Source organism: Nelumbo nucifera, chromosome 1 (genome assembly GCF_055504915.1).
Source record: "Nelumbo nucifera cultivar China Antique chromosome 1, China Antique-T2T, whole genome shotgun sequence".
NCBI lineage: Eukaryota > Viridiplantae > Streptophyta > Magnoliopsida > Proteales > Nelumbonaceae > Nelumbo > Nelumbo nucifera.
In genome coordinates, this window is record NC_142649.1 from 213106733 (window position 1) to 213132349 (window position 25617).

The 25617-nt window shown below is 37.3% G+C and overlaps 2 protein-coding genes across 2 annotated transcripts; one reads left to right on the plus strand and one right to left on the minus strand.

Annotated features, from left to right (window-relative positions):
• Positions 1–231: 231 nt before the first annotated feature.
• Positions 232–7930, minus strand: TAP46 (2A phosphatase associated protein of 46 kD). The gene is made up of 9 exons (XM_010269277.3): positions 7516–7930; positions 7271–7393; positions 4434–4520; positions 4160–4264; positions 3300–3461; positions 1704–1739; positions 1524–1595; positions 895–1175; positions 232–668 (listed from the first exon to the last, which is right to left on the minus strand). Exons 1-9 carry the CDS (start codon positions 7636–7638, stop codon positions 422–424), a joined length of 1236 nt encoding a protein of 411 aa, XP_010267579.1. The 5' UTR covers positions 7639–7930; the 3' UTR covers positions 232–421.
• Positions 7931–18688: 10758 nt separating this feature from the next.
• LOC104604824 (cellulose synthase-like protein G3) lies at positions 18689–24620 on the plus strand. Its single transcript, XM_088896125.1, has 6 exons — positions 18689–19586; positions 21350–21502; positions 21668–21793; positions 23041–23469; positions 23555–23902; positions 24002–24620. The coding sequence occupies exons 1-6, from the start codon at positions 18981–18983 to the stop codon at positions 24545–24547; spliced, it is 2208 nt and encodes a 735-aa protein (XP_088752251.1). The 5' UTR covers positions 18689–18980; the 3' UTR covers positions 24548–24620.
• The last annotated feature ends 997 nt before the right edge of the window (positions 24621–25617 follow it).

The window sequence follows — 25617 nt, forward strand, 5'->3', positions numbered from 1 at the left end:
TGTAAAAGCAACGGTAGGCCCAGAGTCGCCCAAATCTTTAGGAAGTTTCCTACAAATTTTCATTTTCCGGCCAAAGGTGATGACTTGAACAAAGTTATGTCATGTATAGAGTAGAGATATGTACAGTAGGGCAGAATAGCCTTCCAAAGCAGGGGGAGGAAAGAATTCTACTTCAAAACCTACTCTTTAAGTCTTAACGCCATCATAGGCTCGAAATGGTCTTTGCTCAGATTTTACATCAACTGTTCTATATCTCAACACGGCAACACTTTTTTTTATAATTTTTCCTGAAAGTATTATTATTTATTATACATAGAAAAGTGCTCTTATTAGAATCAAGGAACACCAAAAAAAGTATAGATCGATCAAGTAGCACTCTGAAACTACAAGGGACCTTTAATTAGGTTCATCAAACCTTAAATTACCCAGAAGGAGTGAGCTTCTTATTCCCTGCACCACGCGGATGGTCATCCTTCCAATCGTCCCATGCCCTTGCCTTCTCTTGAGCTGCTTCATCGTCATCATCCTCATTACTGGGCCCAGGCCTTTGAACATCCTTGTGCCATGATGAATTGGCTTCTTCAAAGAGCTTAGCATTCCTCTCTTGCCATTTCTTCATCATTTCCATCTCTCGTAGTCCAGCTTCTTCTATGCTCATTGTTGGCAACCTATCAACCCAAAAGACAATGATAACTACTGAGAGTTACGCCTTCCCATCTAAAATTTGGTAACATAGGATTCCAGTTGGATCATATTTTTGAAAATTGCTATGTGCAAACACAGAATATCGAACTTATCCCAATGGTAAACAACATTTAACCGATGGCTTCTATAACAAAGAAGTTTTGCATGTTGAACCAATCATCTAATTTACAAGATGCATAGCAGTTATACCTATAACCAGGTTGGAAAACCTGTGCAGCCATCCTTTCCCTCTCACTTGCTAATCTTCCGCCCACAAGACTAGCAGGTCCAAATATCAATGGTTGGTGTTTGTGTTCATGTGCTTGTGAAACCTTTGCTCTCCCTTCAAGTACATCTTGAGCAAAAGTAGCACATGTGATAGGTTGTGCTGGTTTCGTAAATTGTGCTTGACTTGCAGCATTACGGTGCCAAGCTTCTGCTTTCTTAGCACGCTCATCAAGAATTCCTTGAGAAAATTCTGTCACTCCTTCCTGAAAAAATTCACAAATATTAGAAAAGAGAAAGTGAGAAGAAAAATAATATGCAACAGACAAAAATTGAGAGTTTTTCTTTCTTCTGCGACCCTCTGCATGGAACTCTCTTTTCTCATGCTCACTCATCTGCAGAAGGGCTCTCTCCAGCTGCAGACAGCTCATAGTGGTTTTGCTGAATTCATGCTTCGTATAATCGGGTACAAGCACCATCTTTGTAACACTAATCTGAAACTCAATATTTGGTTTCTATAGATAATACTAAAAATGTTTTTCCTTTACAGCTTAGAACATAAAGATATACATGGACATAAAATATTGTCACCAACATTACAGAGCATAAAGTACCTGTAACTGTTTTTCCTTTACAGCTGATAGCATTTCTTCCTCTTTCTTTAACATTTCCAGTAGATCAAAAGCCTGTAATATCATTGCAATGCAAGAAAATACCAAGTCCCTGAGGTCTTTAGAAGGAAAACCGTGAATGTTTACAGATCGACCAAATTCACAAAATAAAGCAAAACCAACCTTACAGATGGCCAATGAGATTGTAGTAATCCATGCCTGCAGAAAACATACATGTAAATTTAGAGTGGGAAGGAACTTATGTCAAATAAGAACTCAAGTTTTGTCAATGGTAACTTGAAATACTTCTATTGATTAGTTAAAAAGTGATTGTGCAGAAATTTGAAACAGAATTGTGCCAAGCATCTCTTGATAGACTAGCTCATACCAACTCCATTTGCATGTCTCTTTGTTTTGTTACAACATAGAACTTTTCATGTTCAAATGATGAATATATTATTTGACAGACGGCATGTGCAAAATGCATTACTACAGCAGTATTTCCAGATTCATAAAAGACCTGCCACTTAGCAAAGCTCCCTCTGTTCAAATGGTGAACATTTTGGCTTCCTGATGTACACAGTTATAGAAAATCATATGACATCTCTTATTTGCTTATTTGAGTCTGCATGTCAACAAGGGCATAAAACTCTTCCAAAAAAACATACAAGTATTCAGAAGATTCCAGGAGCTTGACTGTGCATGAATCGGATAAAGTCCCAAAGAATAACGAAACTGTATCCATGTTTCAGGTACAAGAGATTCATCAGGAAGAGAAGAAAATAGATCTAAATAGGGTGGTTGATAAGGAAGTCCTGTTAGCGAAGTTTGGGTTTGTTCCTTCTGGGAGAACAAGAATTTGCTAGAAAATTTGGAAATAGAAGTTTGGGAACGAGTTGACAATTATGAAAATGTAAATTAGGAAGCCAGGTTAATGTTTGAACATGATCCCTTGGATGCCATGGATGAAATGACAGATTAAGATGGTTGAATGTTGGATTGTTTGGATTGGATGAGACATTTAATGAGGTGTTTGTGTTAGGAACCTGCCTAACTCAGGGCTCTTCGAGGGAGCCAACCTCCTGAATTCGTTGGTGGGGAAGAGGGAGAGAGAGAGAGAGGGCTGTTGCAAGTGGATTAGTTGTGCTGACGTGGCCTTCTCTTGTAAAACTGACTAACTACTTTCTGTTGTTCCGCTCCAGCGGTCTTAACAATTTGTGGGTTTTGATTGTTTTGCAGTGAAATCCAAGCATCTGGAAAGGTTGTTTTCGCTTATATGTTTCCTTAAGTTTAGAAAATAGTGCCATAAATTCTTCTTAGAATGTTTGCTAGGAGTGCAAGAAGTTGGGTGGGAGGCAGAGATATGTTTATGGGTGATTGGGGTCTGTTTAGTGCCTTATTTTATATTATTAGTCAGTCTGGCATATTCTATTGAGTGCTTGGGCCACAAATCTTGTATACTGCTTGCATAATTTTTTCTTTTGACAAAAATACAAATTCAAACTAACAAGTTAATGAACAGTAGAATGACAAACAGTACTGTACTGTTTTGGGCACAATTGTAAGGGAGTTGGGGCATTCTGGGGGAGAGATAAGAGGTTTTATCTCTCATGGATTTTAAACTGTATTTTTATCAGTTGTACTTACTAATATTTGCTCTTATTAATAAAATTTTGAAGTAATTGATAAAAAACAGTAGAATGACAAACAAAACAACACTGTTGATTATAAAGATTAGCATGATTATATTCAAACTTAACAAGAAAATAAATATCTAACCTCGCGTTCCTCTTCTCCATCATCATCCAACACATCTTCTTCCCCAGCCTCAACCGGAGTAGATAAAGCTGCAGCTTTAGAAGACCGGCCACGACGCTCTTTCCTTTCTTTAATTTCTTGCAGCTTTGATTCTGCAGCCCTCTGTTGTTTAAATCTAGCAATCTAAATTTTCAAAAATCAGAATGAAAAACTCATGGTTACAAATCAATGAAATATGGTGACTCCCATGTTCCACTTCATAAATCTAAATCCAATTTGAATAGGAGCACCCATTTGACAGTCAGGGAAATGTAATATGGTGTACAATGCTACACCACGGCACACTATAGTAATTTCTCAAAAGGGGAACCATTTAGATGCTGGATTTAGCTCTTACAGTTATATTCTTCAGTCTCTTTATCATAGATTTAGATAGAGGGTGGGCCTTGGCATAATGATTAGGTTGCTCCATTGTGACCTGGGTGACCAGGGTTCAAATCATAGAAATAGCCTCTCTGTATGTGCAGGGGTAAGGCTGCATACATCTGTCCCTCCCCAGACCCCAGATTGGCGGGAGCCTCGTGCACTGGGCTGCCCTTTTTTTATCATGGATTTACATAACTCTAGCATGTAGCTAAAATTAGATCGTTGTGATGGCTGAGATTGTTACTGCTAACATAGTTCAGCCCTCCCTTTTCTTTTTTTTTTTTGATAAGTAGCCCTCCCTTTTCTTATTCTTCTTGATTTTCATACAACCAGATAGTTTATTCACATCAGGATTTGCTTTTGGTGCACCAACAAGAATCAAACTCTTAAGCTCAAAAAAGAATTTGGTTATGTTACATCTTGTCTATCTAGTTAATTAAAGAACTCAAAATTACCTTTTTAGCCCTCCGATCTGCAAGAGACTTTGACCCTTCTTGACCAGAAACTTCCAACACCTCTTCAGGTACAAGGTCCATTGCCTCACAAAAGGAAATGAATTCCTAAAATGTACAACCACATTCATCATGACCAACTGAAACAAAACCCTAAACTCAAAATTAAGAAAAAGGGGATTTATTGAGGTTATAAAGGTATATAGCCTTTTTTCACTTTCTCTAAACCTATGATTACAGAGCTCTTACTTTGAGTAATGAAAACTGGAACATTCACCTTCATTTTTCCCTGGGAAGCTTTTAGCACTTGAATTCTGTTATCGTGTGCAACTTTTTCAATTAATTCTGCAAGATAGAAAGGCACCTATAGAGAAAAATCACAATCAAGCACTGAGATATAGCTGAGTCCAACAACATTTAAAATAAGCACTAGAAGGAACAGAAAGACAGGAACATACATGAACAATCATGCAAATTCAAGGTGGACCAACCTGGCTGTACACTATATCAATATCAATACCTTTTCAGGTTCAAGGCTACAGTAACTTAAGCAAGGCCAACCTGAACCCAACTGTTAAAAAGAAAATTAAAAGAGAGAGAGAGAGAGGTTTTACGATGGGTTAAGGTTAGGGTTGAAAAAGTTGAGCAACCTGAGCCTGATCTCATATGAAATGTTTAAGTTAGTCTAGTAAAGGCGTACAGTGAGTCATGCTAATGTTTATCCTACAGTACCAATTGAGGTCAAGGATATATTATTATATTCATAAATTTGAGTTAATATAATATTGATATATGAAAATTAATCTGACCACATAACCCAAATAAGTGCAATTTTGAGTTAATATAACATTGGCATACAAAAAATAATCTATCCACATAGCCCAAATAAGTGCCATCCCAATATCATAACCAATCTACCCAAAAACTCCATACACATACACCTCCACAAGCACACAAAGGAATTTTGGTACTGAAAGAAAACTGTTGAATCAGTTTCTTCATTGTTCCTACAGATTCAAGTTGCTGGAAGATGCTTATGGATTCTTCCATTGAATCAAGATGCATCACCTCTGAAAGTTCTCTTAGATTATATTTTAATCAGCAACAATGATAAAAAAAAATGCTTTATTAATAGTTAGTTGAAAGCCCTTCCTCCAAGGACGAATCAAGGGAACAATAAATAGCCTATAGCTGGTCCAAACAAATATGACATGGAAGATAAATACATACATACATACATACATACATATATACTCAGCCTGATGACAGAAATTCTCTTAAATTGGTAGAGTATGTAAGATGGTAATGTGTTGGGAAAGTAGTGGATGCTACCTGGTTGAGGACAGGGATAAAAGCAGATTATTCTGATAATCTGGTTTAAATTGGTAAAACGAATTGTGGAGTCAATGATTCAAGAGAAGAATGTGTAATTGTTCATATAAGCAAGTAGAGCTAGGGGTGCAACTTGGGGTTTGGTCAAAGTAAGCTGTAGGCAAAGGTACTGACCAAGGCATCAAGCACAACCCTAACCATACATAACAACACAACCTGATCAGAAAAAAACACAGCACTAACCAACCAGAAGAATCTCTAGCTGTAACCTAATCTGACCAACCCAATTTGCTCACTCCATTGTTAAATGAATTAGAAATAAATAAACCAACCTAAAAATATAGATATAAGCTATCACTACAAAAAGAGCCACAAGTCCATAACCCATTATCTTTACCCCTTCCTCTTCATCTGAACCCTAAGCCCTAACTCATTTTGTTCCTAAATCTCCTAACTTGTTCTGTTCATGCTTCAAAAATTCACCAAGAGAAACACAAAAATACTGGTAAGAAAAAGTTAACAGCTCCATGCACCATTAAGAAGGATCCATTTTAAACAAGAAAGAATAAAATATATCAGTTGGGCAGGTGCATGCATACAGCATATTAGTGATCTATTGCCAGGTTTAGTTCAAGTCTTCTGTTTCTTTTGTTCTTTTCTTTTTAAGGTGCTTGGGCTATTCTCTTGACTGAGGTATATCATTTACAATTTGCCAACATTAAAGATACAAAATTTTTTGTCCAACTTTCCATGATAGAACGAACCCATAAAGAAGTCATATTTTTCACAAGCACCACTTGCATAGGATTGGTAGAATGGTGACTTGCCACAAGTTAAGACCATTGGTAACAACCAAAAAAGAACTTCTCCAGGGCCTTAGGTTATTTACGATCGTATGTCCAAGATGGAGGTCACCAGATGAGTTGTACAAGTTCAAGGTTTTAAGTATTGGTGTATTGTAGGTTATCCTTAATCTCTGTGTCTGTGTGTGCAAGCATGGACACATATATGTAGCTGTATAGTTTCTGCAGCTTGGGGAATAGATTCACGATATCTTTGGGCTCCTGATGCCCATCTTGTCTGTCGTCTTATACCATTTCCCCATTGATCAATGACTGACTGAGTGGGCACATCCGGGTAAAAAGACAAAATATATTCCTTATTATAAGGATAAAGTTGATATATATAGGTACTTTTGTATCTTAAGGCATGTAGCTGTTGAGTAATAAGGAGTGTCTCAGTGCGCCCCCCCCCCCAATTAAAAATGAGAAGAACCCAAACTCCACCCCTTAATCTAATACTTCTCCTGAGTTGCCTGGGTTATTCCCGCACCTCCTTTTCATTTTTCTTGTATTATCACGTTTTGCCAACAGAAGTTAGAAGTTAGAACTCATTATTAGAATAATTCTTGGTTAGACAAATCGTTCTGAACTAATTCATCTAGACATGCACTATCGGAGAAGAACCCAACTCCCAAAAGAAATTGCAAATTTCATATTTGATGTATTTTCAATAAAGCAAGAGGACCAAAAACTAAGAATGGGTAACCAATACGCCAACTACATAAAACCCCGAGATTTGCAATTTTCTTTATTTCTTCTCACTTTGAAGCAATTCAGTAGGCCACGATTATTTCAGAATTTTAATCATTTCAGCTTATAACATTATAATTGGAAGAAATACGGGAGAAATAGTTAGAAGAAACCGCTTTAGTAATCAGAAATTCGATGAAATATTTAAACATTTCATGTCTGGAAACGGCACGTTGAAAAGAAAAAGTACCAATAAATATTTGAGATTAGCGGTGCTGATTTCGTCTTTGGCCTCGTTGATGGAGAACAAACCCAACTTGCTTGTCATCTCCTCGCATTGCCGCAAAGCGTCGCACCCTTTCCTCAACATCTCCTGAAAATCCCCAAAATGGTATTGAGAGAAATTTTCTCAAAGAAGAGGGAAAGAAAAAAGAACATGACAGAATTTGGGGACAAACTGAGAACATGAGAAAATGGTGTCTGTGAACAAGTTACCTGATCAACACCTGATTCAGAAGCCATAGAATGTATTTTACGTGCCTGTTCGAACAAGGCGGGGAGAGGCATCTCTTCCATCCTCAACTCCCCCAAAGGGCTTAAAATCTCAAAAAAGTACATGCAGAAGAGGAGACGAGGAGAAACACAATAAAACAACGGAAGTGTATCTGGTAAATTCGAAAACAAATCCGAGAGTTCGAATATTGGCTTAAATTCAAAACCCTAGGTTTTTTTTGGGTGATCAAAACCCTAAGATTTGATCGATGGACGGAAGGACCGAACGTCGAAGAAGAATGTCGAAACTCGAAAGTATATACGTCACCCTCAGGATGTGTACAAAGCCTAAAGGAAATGAGACGGGATCTGCTTTATTCACGGGAGATGTGTGCGTGTGAGGCGACTGTGAGGCGGTAGGTGTGAGGAGCAGATCCGATTTCGAAGGAAATATGTAAATTGTACGCACTGGCACGATAAAGTAAGCATGAATTTGATAAATATTTTGACAACTGTCAAAAATGCGTATTAATCTTTTGTAAAGACAAGTTTAGGGTATTATAAGGAACAGGTGTAAAAAAAATTTATAAATGCTCATTTATCTGCTTATAACGTTGTGCCTACCTAATCCAAACTGGCAAATGAGTCCCAATGCGCTGAAAGCGTGTTGACCAATACCACTGCCACACCATCCGGTTTGAATTTGTCGAGTTCACGTTCTGTGAACCCACCAATCAGAAATGAATACTACAACTTAGAAAATTAGAAATCTCCGGTTGAACCGGACACAAAAGGAAAAAAATTCCATTTCCTTCGATCATTTGAGATTTTCAAAGTCCCTCTCATTTTCTTTTCTCCACTGAGCATTCCATCAGAGACCTCACTAGTCACTATAAACCGGCGTTCGTGAACGTAGAATTTATCGGCAACAGCAAGGAATCAATTGCCATGCATAACCAAAAACATCTTGTCCCTCAACCCCCCGATTCAAGTTCTTAATCAGACACCACACCCCAATCAATTGATCATAATTTTCTTTGTTGGATCACATCATCATTAATTCTGCCCATGAATAGTTGTAATTCAAGATCGAGATGAAATTTAAGTTGATTGGTTTTCTAGTATTTTTGATTAATTTTGGTTTAGAAATTTTTTAATTCGATCAAATTAGGGTTGTTTCGATTTGGCCATTTGTAAATTGACCCAACCATAAATATATATTAATATTTTATATTTTAAATTTAATTTTTTTAATATAAGAAAGTGGAAAAAATCTCATATTTCTTAGTCTAAAATATTATATTATAAATTTTATTTTTAACTTATTTTTTAATAGTATCACTGTAATTTATTAAATTTAAATTTAATTTTTAAGTTTAAATATTTTGAACAAACAAATCAAACCGAAAATAGACACAAACCAATACAACCCAAGTTGGTGGGTTTTCACTAATGGTCAACTAGATTTGGGTGACAAACTTCCCACTTGGCCAGGTCGGTTTGGTTGGTGAAATAGCCTACAATTGAATTGAACCAATCCTTGAATACTCCTAATTTCAACTAAATTAATAGTGTAATCTCTAATAAATAACAATAGTTTAACATTTTTAAATTATAAATGTTATCTGAAATTACCACATGCATATTTACTAATTGTTTAAAAAATTGGACTAGATTAATTGGTTGAACCGATTGAACTATGACTTGGGCACTTGACCGATTCAGTCATATCCCTAAAGCCGGAAGTCACAAAAACCATCATAAGCCATCATTCCAGCCAGTCCAACCAAAAAGCGAAAAACAAGAAACAAGTGGATCTAAACATAACCATTAAATATTTAAACCTAAGAATTAAAAAGAAAAGAAAAGGAAAAAAAAAGAGATAAATTGGCCAAAGTGGGCATTACGTGCGTCTTAATTAGGGATTACCAAGCTCATTGAGAGGCAAACATCATGATGTTAAAGATTGATAAAGGTTGTTAAAAACTTTTGCCGGTTGCTGATGTTAATGAATCAGTCTTAGTACAGGTTTGTCTCAACCCAAATCCAACCTACGAAAAAAACAACCACCTGTAACAAAGGCAAATTTTATAAATGTTTAAATGCTGCAATGTCAACAAATCAACTTTGGTGTGAAGAGCCTCTAGGGCCTCAACAAAAATGTGGCATGAAAATCAATTAAAGCTGATTTGGCCCTAACCCAAAGGGTCGATGTGATAACTTTGCCACTTAACCAAATTCACTGACATTCCTAGTTGCTACTCTTCTTCCGGTGTAAATCTAGAAATCCTAGTTTCTACTTCTAATGTAAATCTAGAACACTCTATGGAATGGTTGATGGGGCACTAGTAATCCATCTGATGTGATGTGGCCGAATTCATGAGCATGTATCCATTTTTATTGAAGTCCATTGTCAAATGTGGACCTAATTTGGGAATTGCTAACAACATGGGTGGAACATGAATCTCGTGAAAACTGGGGGACTAATGTATCCGCATAAATTGGAACGATATTAGAGAAATTGGGGAGGAATACACAAAACCTGATCTTTCGGGTTTCAAACTACGAGTGGTTTCTCTGGTTTTCCAGAGGCTTCGTTTCTCTCGAGACTTCGTCGAAGTTTTACTTTCTCAGCCTTGCTTCGTCTCCTCTTCCGCCTTCGATCCACTTGGGGAGCGCCCCATCTCCTTTTTCTTTTCTAGTTCTCTTATTTTTCTTTTCCCCTTTTTCTAGTCTTTTGAGTTTTTCTTCTTTTTTTCACTCCTTTGCCGTTTGTTTTTCATCCTCTGTCATTCTTTTTCCATCTTTTGTTTCAAATCTTCTGTTGGAAAATGGGGTCATTGTAATTTTGGAGGAAAAGCTCTGAGGTACGTTTAAAAACATTGTCTTTAAAACGTTATTTACCTCTACTCAGTTTTATTGAGTTTGTTATTGGGTTACAGGCAAATCCGTTCACAGGATACAACAGAGCCTTGGGTGAAAATCTGCAACAGGGTTGGGATGTTATGGATTTGGAGGATGGGCTACCCTTGTTATATAGTCCAATTAATGGGGCAAAAAGAAAAAACAAAAAGAGAATATTCTAATATTTCCTAGATCATAGTGTATGTACACTTCGAGAGCACAACATCCAGCCATAGATTGAGAACATCTCCCTATGAATTTAATATACATATAGATGAGATGTTTCAATGTGTGGTTGGATTCTTTTCTCTCAAAGTATTATTCTCATGGTTTTTGCTTGGAGGAGAAATGGGCTCCAAGTCTCATATGGGATTTGAAGAATTTCCACTACATTGGGCACATTCAAATTTCAACAAATTCCCAACCCAAGACAACCCAAGTTGTACCCTTAACCATTCATCAAAATTTACGGCCCATCTAGTTCGTGAAAATAGGGGTTTGGAATTGGAATTGGAATGATTTTTCAACTATTTGATTGGGCAGAATCAGAATCCCATTCCCATTCCCGATGGAATGATATCATTCCCTCCCCCTCCCCGTGGGAATAAAATCTCATTCCAGTTGATTCCAATTTTCATTCCGATTCATGTCTGAACCAAATAGGTTATGGAAATAGACCATTTTGATTTAGATTTCGATGGATTCCAATTCCAATTCTAACTGTAAACTAAATGGACCCTTAAATTACGAATGATTTTAAACCTTTTCTTCTAAACCTAAAAACACTTTTGAGTCTCTTGGTCACTGTCACTGTGGTGTGCTGGGAATCATATAATTTGAACCACAACACAATCCATGAAATATCCACACTACCTAACACCCCGAACCCCAAGGAGTGTTTGCTAACTACCTCTCCACTCTTTTTTTTTTTTCTTGCTGTAAAATAAAATTATGCATTGATTAGATTGCAAATAGCATCAGGAGGGGATCTGGAGTGGTCCCAAATTTGAGCACAATTACAATGTCTAAAGGCAGTAACCAAAGTATGAGCTATATGATTTTCATGACGTCGGATATGACGGAATGAAACAGCACGAAATTGTGAAGATAGCCAAATAATGTTAGCAATTATTTGTTCTGACCTCCAAGAACACTCCATTCTTCGATAACTCAGATTGCTCATCACCACCAAGTTATCACCAAAAACATTAATCTTCTCTTCTGTAAATGTAGTTGGCCAAACACCAGCCTCAACAAATCTACGATCCCCACCCAAAAATTACCAAACAAATAGGACGTTGTTGGGTCAGATCTCGAGTGTCCAGAGTGTCTTGAGTGGGTCCAGTACTGGTATGAATGCCAATTTAGTGGTGACCCGAACCAAGTAACTCTTGCAAGGTTGCAACTCCAAAATAGATGTTCTGCATTTTTCAATCTCAGAGTCAGAGCAACCCATTATGTAAGTAATATTTTCGACAGGAATAGATGAAGCCTTGGGTAAACCCGTAATCTCCAAAATTTGTTCCAGAAAGCAGTGTCACTCATCTGAAACCCAAGAGTAGAAATAAGCTTAATTAAATATATGCTGATTTCACTATAAATTAATTTACTGCTCCGTTCAAAATTCCACAACCACCCATCAAGGACATCTCCCCCTCCTTGGCACTGGTAACTACTTAATAGATTATACTACACCCGGATGAAAATATTCATTAAGAAGCCCTTAATTCCAGTAGTGCTGAGCATCTAGCACGACAAATTAATTGTGTCAGGTACATGAACCATATATAGGCCATGGCAAACAGTAGCTTTAGATATTGTGGGTACCCAAGGGTCTCCCCAAATGCGCATATATAGTGTCTCTCGAGCCAATCTTCTTAAGGCATGAAGCATCCCCTTCCATACCCAACAATGTGATTGCTTGACATTTACGTACGCCAACCGACTTTAGCAGTAGTGCATCATTTCATTGATATACTATTTCATCCTCCGAAAACCAAGGCCACCAGCAATTTTTAGAAGACACACCTTATCCTTATGCCACCCAATTAAAATGGGTCCTTTGAGAGCTAGAGTTGGAGCGCCAAAGAAAACTTCGTAGTACTCTCTCCAATTCCAAGCATATACTAGTAGGAAGTGATAAGACTGACATAATATAGGTGGGAATAGAACTTGCCACATGTTTCACCAAGGTCACCTAAAGACTGGATCTGCTCCTCACAAATGGCGTCTCACATGGACCTCACACTCACATCTTACCATGCATTAGGAACATCTCCCGTACTTATAAGTTATTATTCACGGGAGATGTTCCCAAGACACGGTGGATGTTCCTGTGACAAAGTACTTGATGAAGACCCCGCTCTGGCACAAACTCTGATGATGCTTCACCGTTGACAAGAACTGAGAAAATAGTGAAAGATACACACATTTGAACCATTCGAATCCAAATATCATGAAATCCAAGAGCACACAAAACATCATACAAGAATCTCCATTCCACCTTATCATATGCCTTAGCCATATCAACTTTTAGAGAAAAACCCCAGACTTGCCCTTTTTTAATGCTTAAGATAATGTAGAAGTTCATGTGCCACCGTAACATTATCAACAATTTGCTTTCCTGGTGTGAAATGACTTTATGAAGATGGGGCCGTAATCGGTTTATGAGCAATTTAGAAAATATTTTATAGATTGCATTACAAAGACTAATGGGCCAAAAATCACAAACAAGTTCAAGATGCTTGACTTTGGGAATTAGAACAATGTTGGTTTTACATAATAGTGGGTCCAAAGCATCACCATTATACAAACTATGTATCTACCCAACAACATCATTAGAAATAAGAGACCAAAACTTCTGAAAAAAGAGAGCCCAAGTGATTTGAACGGGCTCATTTGCATGACAATCTCTTCCCCATTACAAGAAAAATGGTCTAAGGCGACGGTTGCAAAACCATTGCCTTAGGGTTAATGACCGCGTTCGTCTGCCACGTAAGTGGGTGCCGCCTTAGATAGGGACCGCCGGATTAGGTAGGAAAAACCGCCGCCTTTTCCTCTTGGTCTAACGCGGTTCAAAGTTCTCTAAGGCAGCGGAGGAAGATGACTCGAACTGGGGTGAATTGATTGGAAACACTCGAACATGACTCGAATTGGGGTGTTAGAGGAAGATGATGGCAGGGCATAGCCCCTTCTGCAATGGTTGACCGTCGGCGACAGCAGTGGTTGCCGGGGCAAGAACCAATTGGTCATGCTCTGTACCCAACTACCCATCTCCTCTGTGGTTTACCACAGATTGAAAAAAAAAAAACATGTAAGTGGGCAAGAACTTGAGTGACCGATTCCGAGAAAAAACCCTCCATCTTTGTCGCTCTCTCTCTCTCTCTCTCTACTTGAAACTCTCGTCTCTCGAGCAAATGAGAAATTGTTTGGTGAAAAAACCCTCTTTCTCTAATTGGAAACACTCGAGCATGACTCGAATTGGGGCTTCACTAGAATGAAAGCAGTCGGAGAAAAAACCCTCCATCTCCGTCGCATTATCTATCGCTCTGCTTGAAACTCTCCGTTGCGCTCTCTCGTTAAAAACCTAGGATCGAAGAACTTTTGTATTCGTGCGAAAAAAAATTGGACTCCCTGCAGCCGCGTGATTGTATTCGACCGGTTTAATTTTAAAACCGCCGCGTTTGTTCCCGAATCCAATGTCTTTAGATATCATTGCAGCAGCGGTCATTAAGACCGCCTGGTCTAAACCGCCGGCTTAGACCATTTTTCTCGTAGGATCAATCTCATCCTTGGTAGGTAGACGACAAAGGTCTTCATTATCCCCTGTAGAAATAACAGGCTCTATGAGGCTTAGCAAATCAGTAGATTTATTTGGATGGGATGATTTGAATTGGTTCTGGAAATGCTTCAAAAACATTGTCTTGACCTTTGCTGCTCTATCATAACTCCAAGTACCATATGGACACTTAAGCGCATCAATGCTGATGTGTTGGCAATGGTGTATAGCAAAGAGTTCGGATTTCCCGCACCTGGTTTTGTGTGTGCAAGGGTGCACTCCCAATCAAATTGGGACACGCTAGAATTTGGATAGCACTCCAACTCAAATATGCGAGCCATATAAACGGCTAGTTTGCCTCTATTAGTTTTTTAATAGTACTTAGAAAATAAAAGAAAGGGTGAAAACTTTCCGCAACCGCAAGACTATTCCATGACAAACTTTAATATTGTTTGTAAAACCCTAATCCCTTTTCCTTCGTTTAGCATAGAATGAAGGAAAAATAAGAACTCCAAATAGAGAGATATACACTCTACTCTACATATCTCATGAAACATGGGATGAAGACAATGGGCACAAATCTATCACTCCATGAATGCTGATCTCCATAGATGAAGACATTGCTATAGAAAACTATCAAGGGATTAGTGAAGCATATGAAATCTTGACTGATGCGTAACAAAGAAAACTGTTGCATACCAAACCAGCTCTAACCTGGTGCCGATGCATCAATAAACGATTGTAGACCAAATAAGGGTGGAAGTCATTTGCAAGAAATTGTTTCAGGTGCCCATCGTTTCTTATTCACTTGAGTACTATGCTTTTTTCAAAATACTTGCAACCCAATATGAACTGGATTCGGTAATGACTCTCTTTTTAAGTCAAATTTATAAAACGTCAACTTTATTTTCTAATGATGGTATTGAGAAGAAATCATGACAATGGAGACTTCACAAATTAGGAAGCATGTTAAATTAACGTCTACTAATTTTGCTTTTGAACTTATCTCAACTTGAATATTTCTGAATCTTTACCTCAATCAATTGGATAGAGTATACACTATAAAGTCATCAAAACAACAAGATTTGCCTGTTTGTTGCTTTAGTTCTCATTTGCAGAATAAGAAACAGGAAAGTTTACCATGGAGGAGCTATGCTAGCACTTCTAGTATAAACAATTCAACACCAGAATTTTTTCCCCTGCAATCGTTCGTTAATGGCATCTGCTCCATGGAAGGGCTAGGTCTGAACAGTTTTCTCTATATTTTTTACCGTCTGTAGAGCTGGGCGGTCAAAGTATCTATTTTTATTCTTTCTTTTAAAATTTTAGTTTGAAAAAATTGAGATATTAAAAAAATGCAAACGGTCCCGTTAAATGATTCGCACATGTGACCTGGAATACCATGCGAAGTCTGATTGCAAAATATTGATCTCACTGCGCATATTAGTCATCTGTTGGAAAATATTGCCAAAATGATATTGGTTCCACTAACTCAAAGCTCGACGGACATTTTGAATGCAACAACCAATACCATTATGAGCACCAACCTAGCCACCTCCATAGCTGCCTTACATCCTTCATCTCGTAACCACATCGCCTCAAATTTGAAAATACCCCGCCGAGGTTGAGTATCTCCATTGGAATCTAGTAATAACGGGTAATGGTCTGATTGTATGGCCGCCGGTAAGTGATGCACCATTGCTCGTGGAAAGAGCTCCCTCCAAGCAATCAGCATTTAACAAGTATGCCATTTTATCTTCTACTTCTATACATGAGAATAGTTAAGGCTGATCATTCTTGGCCCCGCCCAACTTGCAAATTTCCGAGCCTGGGCACAGGTTTTTGTGTGCAAGCCCAACCCAGCCCCGCATCAAGCCCGACCCAATCCATAATATAATATATATTTTTAAATATACAATATAACATTATATTATATATGTTATATATAAGTATATTTTATTTTATATTAAATGTTTATTATTTTATAGGATATAAAAATTTTAAATTTTAACATATAAATAAATATTAATTAGTTGGCACATGTTAATACATGTGTGAACACTTGAGCCAATTCAAGTATGTAAATTGTTCTCTTATGCAAAGCCTTGTATAGATAAAGGCCTTGCCTAAGCAATGGTAGTATTCGCTATTTAGGGTCTGTTTGGTTTGCAGGAATAGGGGTCTGGAATCGGAGTATTCTGATTCCAACTGTTTAGTTGGGTGGAATGGGAATCTCATTCCCATTATTGCTGGAATGGCATTCCCCTACTTGAGGGAATGACCATTCCCTTTCCCTTACTTGGGAATGAAATCGCATTCCTGCTGATTTTAATTCCCATTCTCATTCCTGTCTGAACTAAACAGAGAATGAGAATTGATCATTTCGATTCTGATTCCAGAATATTTCAATTCTGATTCCGATTCCAATTCTGACTACGAATCAAACGGACCCTTAGTATTGTTCCAAGTTTCACATAATAAGAATCGAAGTTTTACCTTCATCTATAAAAGCATATGCAAACCAAGCTAAACCAACTGGAAGAATTAAATGAGGCTCATGCTTTTTTTTGTGCATAAGGTAAAAACTTAGCCAAGCTCAATTTTTCTTTGGCTTGTGTTATATATATATATATATATATATATATTGCATGTATTATATTAAAAAAAAAATTAAATATTGAATACCATAAGGCTAAACTCATTACTCATTAAGCCCGAAAAACCCGTAAATCCAACCCAGGCTTGAGCTTTCCGGCCATGATCACCCCTAAGGATAGCTCAACATATGTACAATGGTGGAAAGATACGACGCAATCCCCTCCGTGAATTTTGATAATGAATACAGCCGATTGGTTACTAATTCTGATCGAGAGAGATGAAAAGATTCTCCGAGGATGCATGTACTGTGCTATGATGGTTTTGCTGTTATCCACTTGAACTGGTAAATTAATTATTTTATTTTCTATCTCTTCCCTTGTCCTTTATGCATTTAAGACGTCGCTGCAGATTCATGAGTTCCTGTACAGTACTGAGTACTGACAATATGCAGAACTACAAACAAAGATCCATCTCTTATCTCTCCCAAGGGAAAGAAAACAGTGTAATTGGTGGCTGAAGCTGAATATTTGTTTAAAGCCTATTTGCTTTTGTTTGAAGGGAAAAGATAAGAGGTGAGGGAATCACATCAAAGACTACTCTTTGTCCTTTCTATTGTAATAATGTGGATACCACGGGAACTGGAAGGCTGGAAGCTGGTTTTAATGGAACAATGAAGGTCCCAAGCTGTTCACTGATGTGCTTTGGTTTGTTCATCCATCATTTTTCTTTTCCTTGGAGGGGGTTTATCGTTTTTTCGGATTTTGAGAGGGAAAAGTTGGTGAATGATATTTTGGTTTGTATTGAATAAGAATTTTATGTTTTTTTTTTTTTTTAAATTTATATGAGGATCAAGAAAAGTTTATTTTCCTAGTTAGGTATCTTCTAAGTGGGTAAATAAATTTTTCACTTAAAGAGAAAATTTCTAACATTTGAATAGGACAAAAATACCCCTTTTAGTAATAAATTTGTATGGCTAAAATGGTAATTATCTTATTTACCTAGGAAATAAAAGAACACAAGAAAATGTCCCAGGTTTCTCAGGAAAAACTTGCCCAAGTAATTACATTTACCCGGGTAAGTATAATATCAAATCAACTTGTCCATGACTCTAATTTTATTAATGGGCTAGATTCTAAAATCTTTCATCAATTCTAATTACTTCTCAATTCAAAATAACTGGACAGGGATGATCGTGGGACTGGTTGTTCGGTTAATTGTGGGCTTAATTGTGAAACTGAATTGGTATGATAGGTTTTTGGAAAACCACTAACTGAAACTAAATTGAAGTCGATCGGTTAACCGCCGATTCGGTTCATCATTTTTTTGACTTTTTTTTTAAATTATAAATATATATATACATATAACAAAATCCTACAAATATATATAAAATATTACATTTTAAATAATAAATAATATATTATATATATTTGTATATATAATACATATTTATTAATTTATAATATATAGGAAATACAAAAGATATATAAAAAATACATCTAATATATATAGAAGTATATGTATACTAATCGGTTTGGTTAACCGTTGATTTTCTATATTGGTTAAACAAAACTGAACCGATACTTTTGGTTTTTTAAAAAATGATGAACAAAAACCGGACTGACCGGTTCTTTGGTTCAGTTTTGATCGGTTTTGGTTCAATTCAGTTTTTCCTACTCACCCCAAGCTTATATGTTTAAAAATTAAAATTTAGTTTGATTTTATGATCAAAAGTACAGAAAATATATCTAAGTTTTATTTTATTGTATATATTATATATTATACCATATATATCCATGCATACCAATATAGATATATATTTGTAATATTATGGGCGTGAAAAAAATTGTAATATTATGAATAAAATGACTTAAGAATAGCTTCCATATATATACAAGGCTTGAATCTCTTGAGTATTTTTTTTTTTTTTTTTTTTTTTTTGGTAAAAAAAAATATATGAATAGATAGATAAATACAAAAAATTGAATGTAATATAAGCATTCTATTCGTATCAATCGGACTGTGGTGGATCCAATCTTCATCCCCAGCCGTTGTGTTAATCCTGGGATATCAATCGAATGCCTATAAATAACCGGAAAGGAGAAGACCCATTTCTTCCCTTGAGCCAAAATTATTGGGAAATTAAACCCATCCATCTCTGATCTCTCATCTGCTGTGGTTGCAAGGCTATATGGGAACGGAAACCCAAACCCCTACTCCTCCTCTTCCTCTCCATTCCCTTGAGGTGTTGCGCCGTACGCCTCTAAACCGTGCCTTCGCGCTGGTTTATGCCTGTGCCATCTCGGCTCTACTGTATCGCCATGCGTGCACTCTCCTCTCTGCCTCTGCAACCACCTTCTTTTCCTTTTCCCTTTCTTTCTCCTTGCTACTCTCCGACGCCGTTCTCGCTTTTATGTGGGTAACCATACAGTCATTCCGGATATGTCCGGTCCGTCGCAGTGTGTTCATAGAGAATCTCAGCCGGGTAGTTGAGGAGAAGTGCTTTCCGGCGTTGGACGTATTTATATGCACCGCCGATCCATTGAAGGAGCCACCGTTGAGTGTGGTAAACACTGCCTTATCAGTGATGGCCTACGATTATCCGACAGAGAAGGTGTCTGTGTACGTATCGGATGACGGGGGTTCGCAGCTTACGCTGTTTGCATTCATGGAAGCTGCCAAGTTTGCTAGACAGTGGCTGCCTTTCTGCAGGAAGAACGAAATAGAGGAAAGGTGCCCCGATGTGTATTTTGGATCTACTCTGACTCGCAATTGCGCCCAAACGGAGAAGATGAAGGTAAGACTGATGTATGTATATATATGTATAAAAAAAAAATGTGGTCTAGATCTGCTATAAAGAAGGCAAAATTTTTTGTCTAGTTGAGTAAACTAAAAGACGAAAAGCCCTTGAATCCTGAGTTCTGAGCACATCACAGCCCCATTGAAGGAGGAAGCAAGCAAGCGTCCTTGACTCCTTTCGTGTTTATTGGGTTAATTTGTTAGCCCTTTGATATTTATGCACGCCTTATTTGTAGCGGATCCAAAAATACTTCTGGTTCTGGTGGTAGAAGTAGGAGGACCCGTCCGTTTTGATAACAGCTGAAGTTCATGAAAAAATCAGTTCAGGGGTATCACAACTGGCACACAATGCATGTGAACTGTACTCACACTCACATATAACATGGATCCCATTCAGCCATTAAAAACGGTACACAACCTTGTTTTCAGTTTCCAGTACTAGTACACACACCAGAGAAGAGTAAAGTAAGCTTCATCCTTTCTCTTTTTCATTTTTGTTTTCTTTTGTGCTTTCGTTTTCCCCGGGCCCTTTTTTCCACCAGCTGTTCTGTTTGTTTTTAGCTACCAACATTCAATAATTTGCATGTCGTATCATTATTGTCCTTGGAATGGAATAAGTTAGATCTTGGGGTGGTATTAATTTTAGAGCCCTATGTGCAACTTTATAAAGAAGAAACAAGAAACGCTAGGCGCTAGCTGTCATCATCTATTTTTGATTTGTTAAATATTCCAATTCAAATGTGTTGTTATTTGTTTGAAATTTTGACATTGTGTCTTATTAATAAATAAGACAAAAAACACCCATAATTTTTATATATTATTAAAAAAATAATTTATAAATAATGTTCATTTCATGTAGCATTAATAAAATGGCTTAAAACAATTATAACTTGTATGACACTCGAACCTCTCATTCTTTTGTGAACCTAAAACATTCAACCTGGCCAATTTCAATTGTTGGATTGAGTGAATCCATCCATATCAACGAGTTGAGCTTAATTAGGATTGGGTTTGAATTTGAATTTCAGCAAATAGATACGTTTTTACAGCTACAAGCAACCTATGCTTTATCCATGATTAAGTGTTATATCATCCTCTGTCATCATTATCATATTATGTCACAGAAAAAGATTTAACAATTTTTTCCCTACCATTGATATGGTAATCTATATTGTCAAGCTTCTGAATCGATCTTTATATTATCTTTATCCCCAAAAAACGAAAAGAAAAATACTTTGTATCATATTATATGGGTTTAGATATGATAAATATGATGAGAAGCCAATCAAAATCATCTCCTTCCCTTTTTTTGATAAAATATCCCTCTTTTATATATTACAATATTTTAAAATATTATAAATTAAACCAGTCCCCTTGAACCGGTTTTGAAAACAATAAAAAAAAAAGAAAAAAAATACTGTTATGGATCCAACATATTGATATTTTGAACTTATTTATAAATTATTATTCACGAGAAATATTTCAATACACGGTGGATTTTCCTGGGTCGGCTACAATAGCTCTCCTTGAAAAAGCGCTGAGAGAATAGCGATAGCTTCCATTTCCTTCCTTGTTGTCTGTCTGTGACTCTGTCGCAATCAATTCGCCGAGTCTCTTTAAATTCAAGACTATGGACCTGATGAGATCATGAGATGACCACGAGATCACCACTTCATTGGTCATTTGGTTGCAACTCGCAAACTCCAAAACAAAATTCTCAGGTATATACTTTATACCTCATTTTTTTTCTCGTCTCTGCAGATAATGTATGAAAGCATGAAAGAGAAGATAGAGAGTGTGATGGAGAGGGGAGGTGGATTTCTGGATGACTTGATCATCAGCGACCACGAACGTCAAGCTTTTAATAAATGGACGCCCGGATTTACACGTCGAGATCATCCTACAATAATTGAGGTCTACAATCTTTTTTTCCTTTTAAACCTCAATCACGTGACTCCTCATTCACTTGCACGTGTGCCGGTAGGTTTCGTTATAGAATAATAGAAATAGAGTGGTAGTAATTTCTTTTCTTTTCTTTTTTTTTTTTGTCTGTTTTGTTTGGAACCTTTGTGAGAGCAGGTTTTGTTGGATAGTGGGAAGGATAAGGATATTACAGGCAATGCAATGCCAAACCTGGTGTACGTCTCCCGCGAAAAAAGCAGTAGTTGGCCCCACCATTTCAAGGCCGGAGCCCTTAACGTCTTAGTAAGCAACCTTCCTCTTCTTAATTCTCACATGCTTGATTAATAATTTAATACAGCCTTACACTATTCACTTCTCACTAGACCTGTTCATGGCCGGGTGGCCCGACGGGCCGGCCCAGCCCAGCCCGATTCCTGGATGGGCTTGAACAGGCTTTTGTCCTGTAGGCTTAACCTCGGGCCAAAAAGCCTGGCCCGCATAAAATTCGAGCCGGGCTCGGGCTTTGCCAAAATAGCTCGGTCCGACCTATAGTTAAACCTAAGTAAAAACCCTATGTGATGTCCATTTGAATAAATTTTTTGATTTGAGAAGGTTATTGATTCACTTGTAAGTCCATTGTTCATTTAAATATGGGAAAAAAACATCTGAATTAAAATAGATAATGTCTATTTGAATAGGGAAAATTTTGATTTTCTTTTATTAGGTCGAGTTTCGGGCTCGGGCTTCGGGCAAGTTCTAGGCCCGTTGGTCGGGCTGGGTTGGGCTCGAACCTATTATTTTTTTGTTATTGAACACTAAAAGCCCGGTCCAAGCCCGGCCCGGCCCATGAACAGGTCTACTGCTTACTACTACATTGATTCTTAGGCTGTGTTTGGTTGCAATACAAATGAATTTACAATACTGCAAAACTATTATATAGGGGAAATGATTTGAGTATAAATTTTGACATTGTGTTATTTTAAATATTAGTTTATTTTGTTTGATTGCAATACAAATGAACTAAATTAAGATACGGATAAAGTAAAACCCAAAACAAAATTAAATAAGAATTTAGACCCCGTTTGGTTCGAAAGAATAGGGGTCTGGAATTGGAATAGGAATGAACTATTCTAATTCCAACTGTTTGATTGAACGGAATCAGAATCCTATTCCCATTTCTGTTGGGATGGCATTCCCCCATATAAGGGAATTAATGGCCATTCCCTATCCCTCTCTTAGGAATGAAATCCCATTCCTTCTTATTGCAATTCCCATTTCCATTCCTGTCCGAACCAAATAGACTATGGTATAGACCATTCCGATTCTGATTCTGATTTCAAAAGATTTAAATTCCGATTCCAATTCTATCTGTGAACCAAACGGACTTTTACATTTTCCTTTTCATTTGCACTCACATACATTTGTACTAATGCAAATAAATTTACACTGCAACCGAACATAACCTTATTTTCACCCTTTATCGAACTTTTTTCTTAATTCAAAATTTAAACCATACGAAAGGATTAGTTAATTTTGTTTGTGCGTTGAAGCTGCGAGTATCAGAGACCATGAGCAATGCACCAGTCGTATTAAACTTGGACTGTGACATGTACTCCAACGATCCCAGAACCCCTCTTCGTGTTCTCTGCTATCTATTCGACCCTGCTGCTGCATCCAAATTAGCCTACGTACAATTTCCTCAGCGATTCCATGGGATTGACAAGCACGATATTTATGGTAATGAACATAAGATTTTGTATCAGTTATATCCCGCCGGGTCAGATGCTTTTGCAGGCCCAAATTACGTCGGCAGTGGATGTTTTTTCCGCCGACGAGCGCTGTTCGGAGGACCATCCTCATTGTTATCCTCTAGAATCCTAAAAGACAAGCCCATAACATCTGCAACGGTTTCTACATTGTCTCGCTCTCATCATGTAGCCAGTTGCACATTTGAGCATGGAACCGATTGGGGTTATAAGGTAAATAGTAAAGTGTTTTAACTTTTGTATGCAACATTTCTATGGTGCCGGAAAAGTTATGGTGAATTAACTACCATTGATGCAGATAGGCTTTAGATATGGATCCTTATCTGAAGACTACCACACGGGATATTGGCTACACAACGAGGGGTGGAAGTCAGTATTTTGCAATCCTGACAGGGCTGCATTCTTGGGGGACACGCCACTCAGCCTCAATGATGCACTCAGCCAAAACAGACGTTGGTGTGTTGGTCTACTGCAGGTGGCCTTCTCCAGGTACAACCCAATTACCTTCGGTATTAGATCCATGGGCCTGCTCGTGGCCCTTAACTATGCTTACAATGCATATTGGGCCATATGGTCCATTCCCATCATCATCTATGCCATCGTCCCCCAGCTAGCTCTCATCAATGGGGTCTCCATGTTCCCAGCGGTACGTATTTGTGTATTCCCTCTCAACCTCTCATGCTATGGCATTACATAAGAAGAGAATAAGCTGAAAAAATGGATGGCATGGTGATGGTGCATGCAGATGTGGGACCCTTGGTTCTATTTGTACTGGTTCCTTTTCCTGGGAGCTTATGGACAAGATGCTATTGAGTTCACCCTAGCAGGAAGCACAATCCAGAGGTGGTGGAACGATCAAAGAATGTGGTTGATAAGGGGAGTCTCATCTTACCTATTCGGGTCCATAGATTACATTCTCAAACGGATTGGCTTTTCTTCCTTGGGATTTAATGTGACCAGCAAAGTGGTTGACGATGAACGAAGCAAGAGATACGAGCAAGGCATCTTTGAGTTTGGAGTTGTATCACCACTGTTTGTGCCACTCACGGCCATTGCAATACTCAACTTAATTGCATTTGTAGTGGGGTTTGCGAAATTGATCAGTTCTGATGGAATGCTCGGACAAATGTTGGTGCAGTTGTTTATTTCTGGGTTTGGGGTAGTCAATTCTTGGCCCATTTATGAGGCCATTTTCCGGAGGACCGACGGTGGAGAGATGCCTGCTAAGATTACTACCACTTCTATCCTCCTGGTTTTGGTTCTTTTATTGGTAGCCTATATAATGTTTTAGCTTTGGTGTGGGGGGGGACTAATTAAGAACATTGTTATTTCAAAAAGCAAATAACAAACATATTGTTTTAAAATAGATTGTTTCTCAAAACAAAAAAATTGCAGAAAACATGTTATTGATCATTGTGTATGTGTTTTTTGTATTCAACAATGAAACCAAAACCTTGTTGCTGAGCTACTAGTTTCAAAAATTCCTTCAAGTGATTTGATAATCATGATTCATAAATCATATAATATTTGTACATAAATTCTAACCCAAAGATATTTTGCCCAATGAACTTCCAAGAGGCATCTCAGAGTTCATAAATGTTTTCCTCAAAGTACTAGGTTGTGTTTGGTTTGTTGTTACTTTTACCTGAAATGTTTTTGGGTTGATCAATACAAATTGACCAAAAATGTGTTGTCACATCACTTATTAAAGTAACTTTAACAAGAAAAACGTGTATGTGAAGGATTGGTCAATCCGCACCCCTCCTCAATGGGCATTTTGCAAGGTATAGTGTATTTCAAATTCACACCATGTACTTGATTCCATGCATTTGAATTACAACATTTGAGATAATCTATGCCATTAATCTACTATTTTTTAATCCACAAACCATTTGGCCTAGGAACCGTCTAGGCAATCGGTTCCATTTTACCCCAAACTTGGCCCTTGGCTAAAAACCGTTGAATTGGTCAATGACCCATAGGCCCGGGCAATCAAACCATCGACCTATTTGACTCATTCAACATTTATTGGTCATTTTTTATTTTAATCATTCTTTAATATTTTTAGTTGGAACTAGGCTTGTCAATGATACTTGAAGATCTTAGGCCCAATCTGACATTCGATCCAATTATCTCGGATTTGGATGATGTATTTATGCAATTGGATTAGATTCAGGTGTTACCATTAGATTAATAATTGGATTGGATTTGGATTTGACCCCATCCGATCTAATTAAAATCTGAATCTGATTATATTATAATATTTATTATTTTAATATATAAATTTTGTATAATTATATTTAAAATTATAAAAATATATTTTATATATTATATTATATATATATTTATATATAAAAGTTG

Coding starts and splice junctions, on each gene's coding strand:
- TAP46 (XM_010269277.3), bottom strand. CDS start 7,638: ATGTACTTTTTTGAGATTTTAAGCCCTTTGGGGGAGTTGAGGATGGAA. Junction 7,394..7,515: donor CTGAATCAGGTGTTGATCAG/GTAACTTGTTCA, acceptor GGGGATTTTCAG/GAGATGTTGAGGAAAGGGTG. Junction 669..894: donor GTTTTCCAACCTGGTTATAG/GTATAACTGCTA, acceptor TTGGGTTGATAG/GTTGCCAACAATGAGCATAG.
- LOC104604824 (XM_088896125.1), top strand. CDS start 18,981: ATGGGAACGGAAACCCAAACCCCTACTCCTCCTCTTCCTCTCCATTCC. Junction 19,587..21,349: donor CCCAAACGGAGAAGATGAAG/GTAAGACTGATG, acceptor TCGTCTCTGCAG/ATAATGTATGAAAGCATGAA. Junction 21,503..21,667: donor ATCATCCTACAATAATTGAG/GTCTACAATCTT, acceptor TTGTGAGAGCAG/GTTTTGTTGGATAGTGGGAA.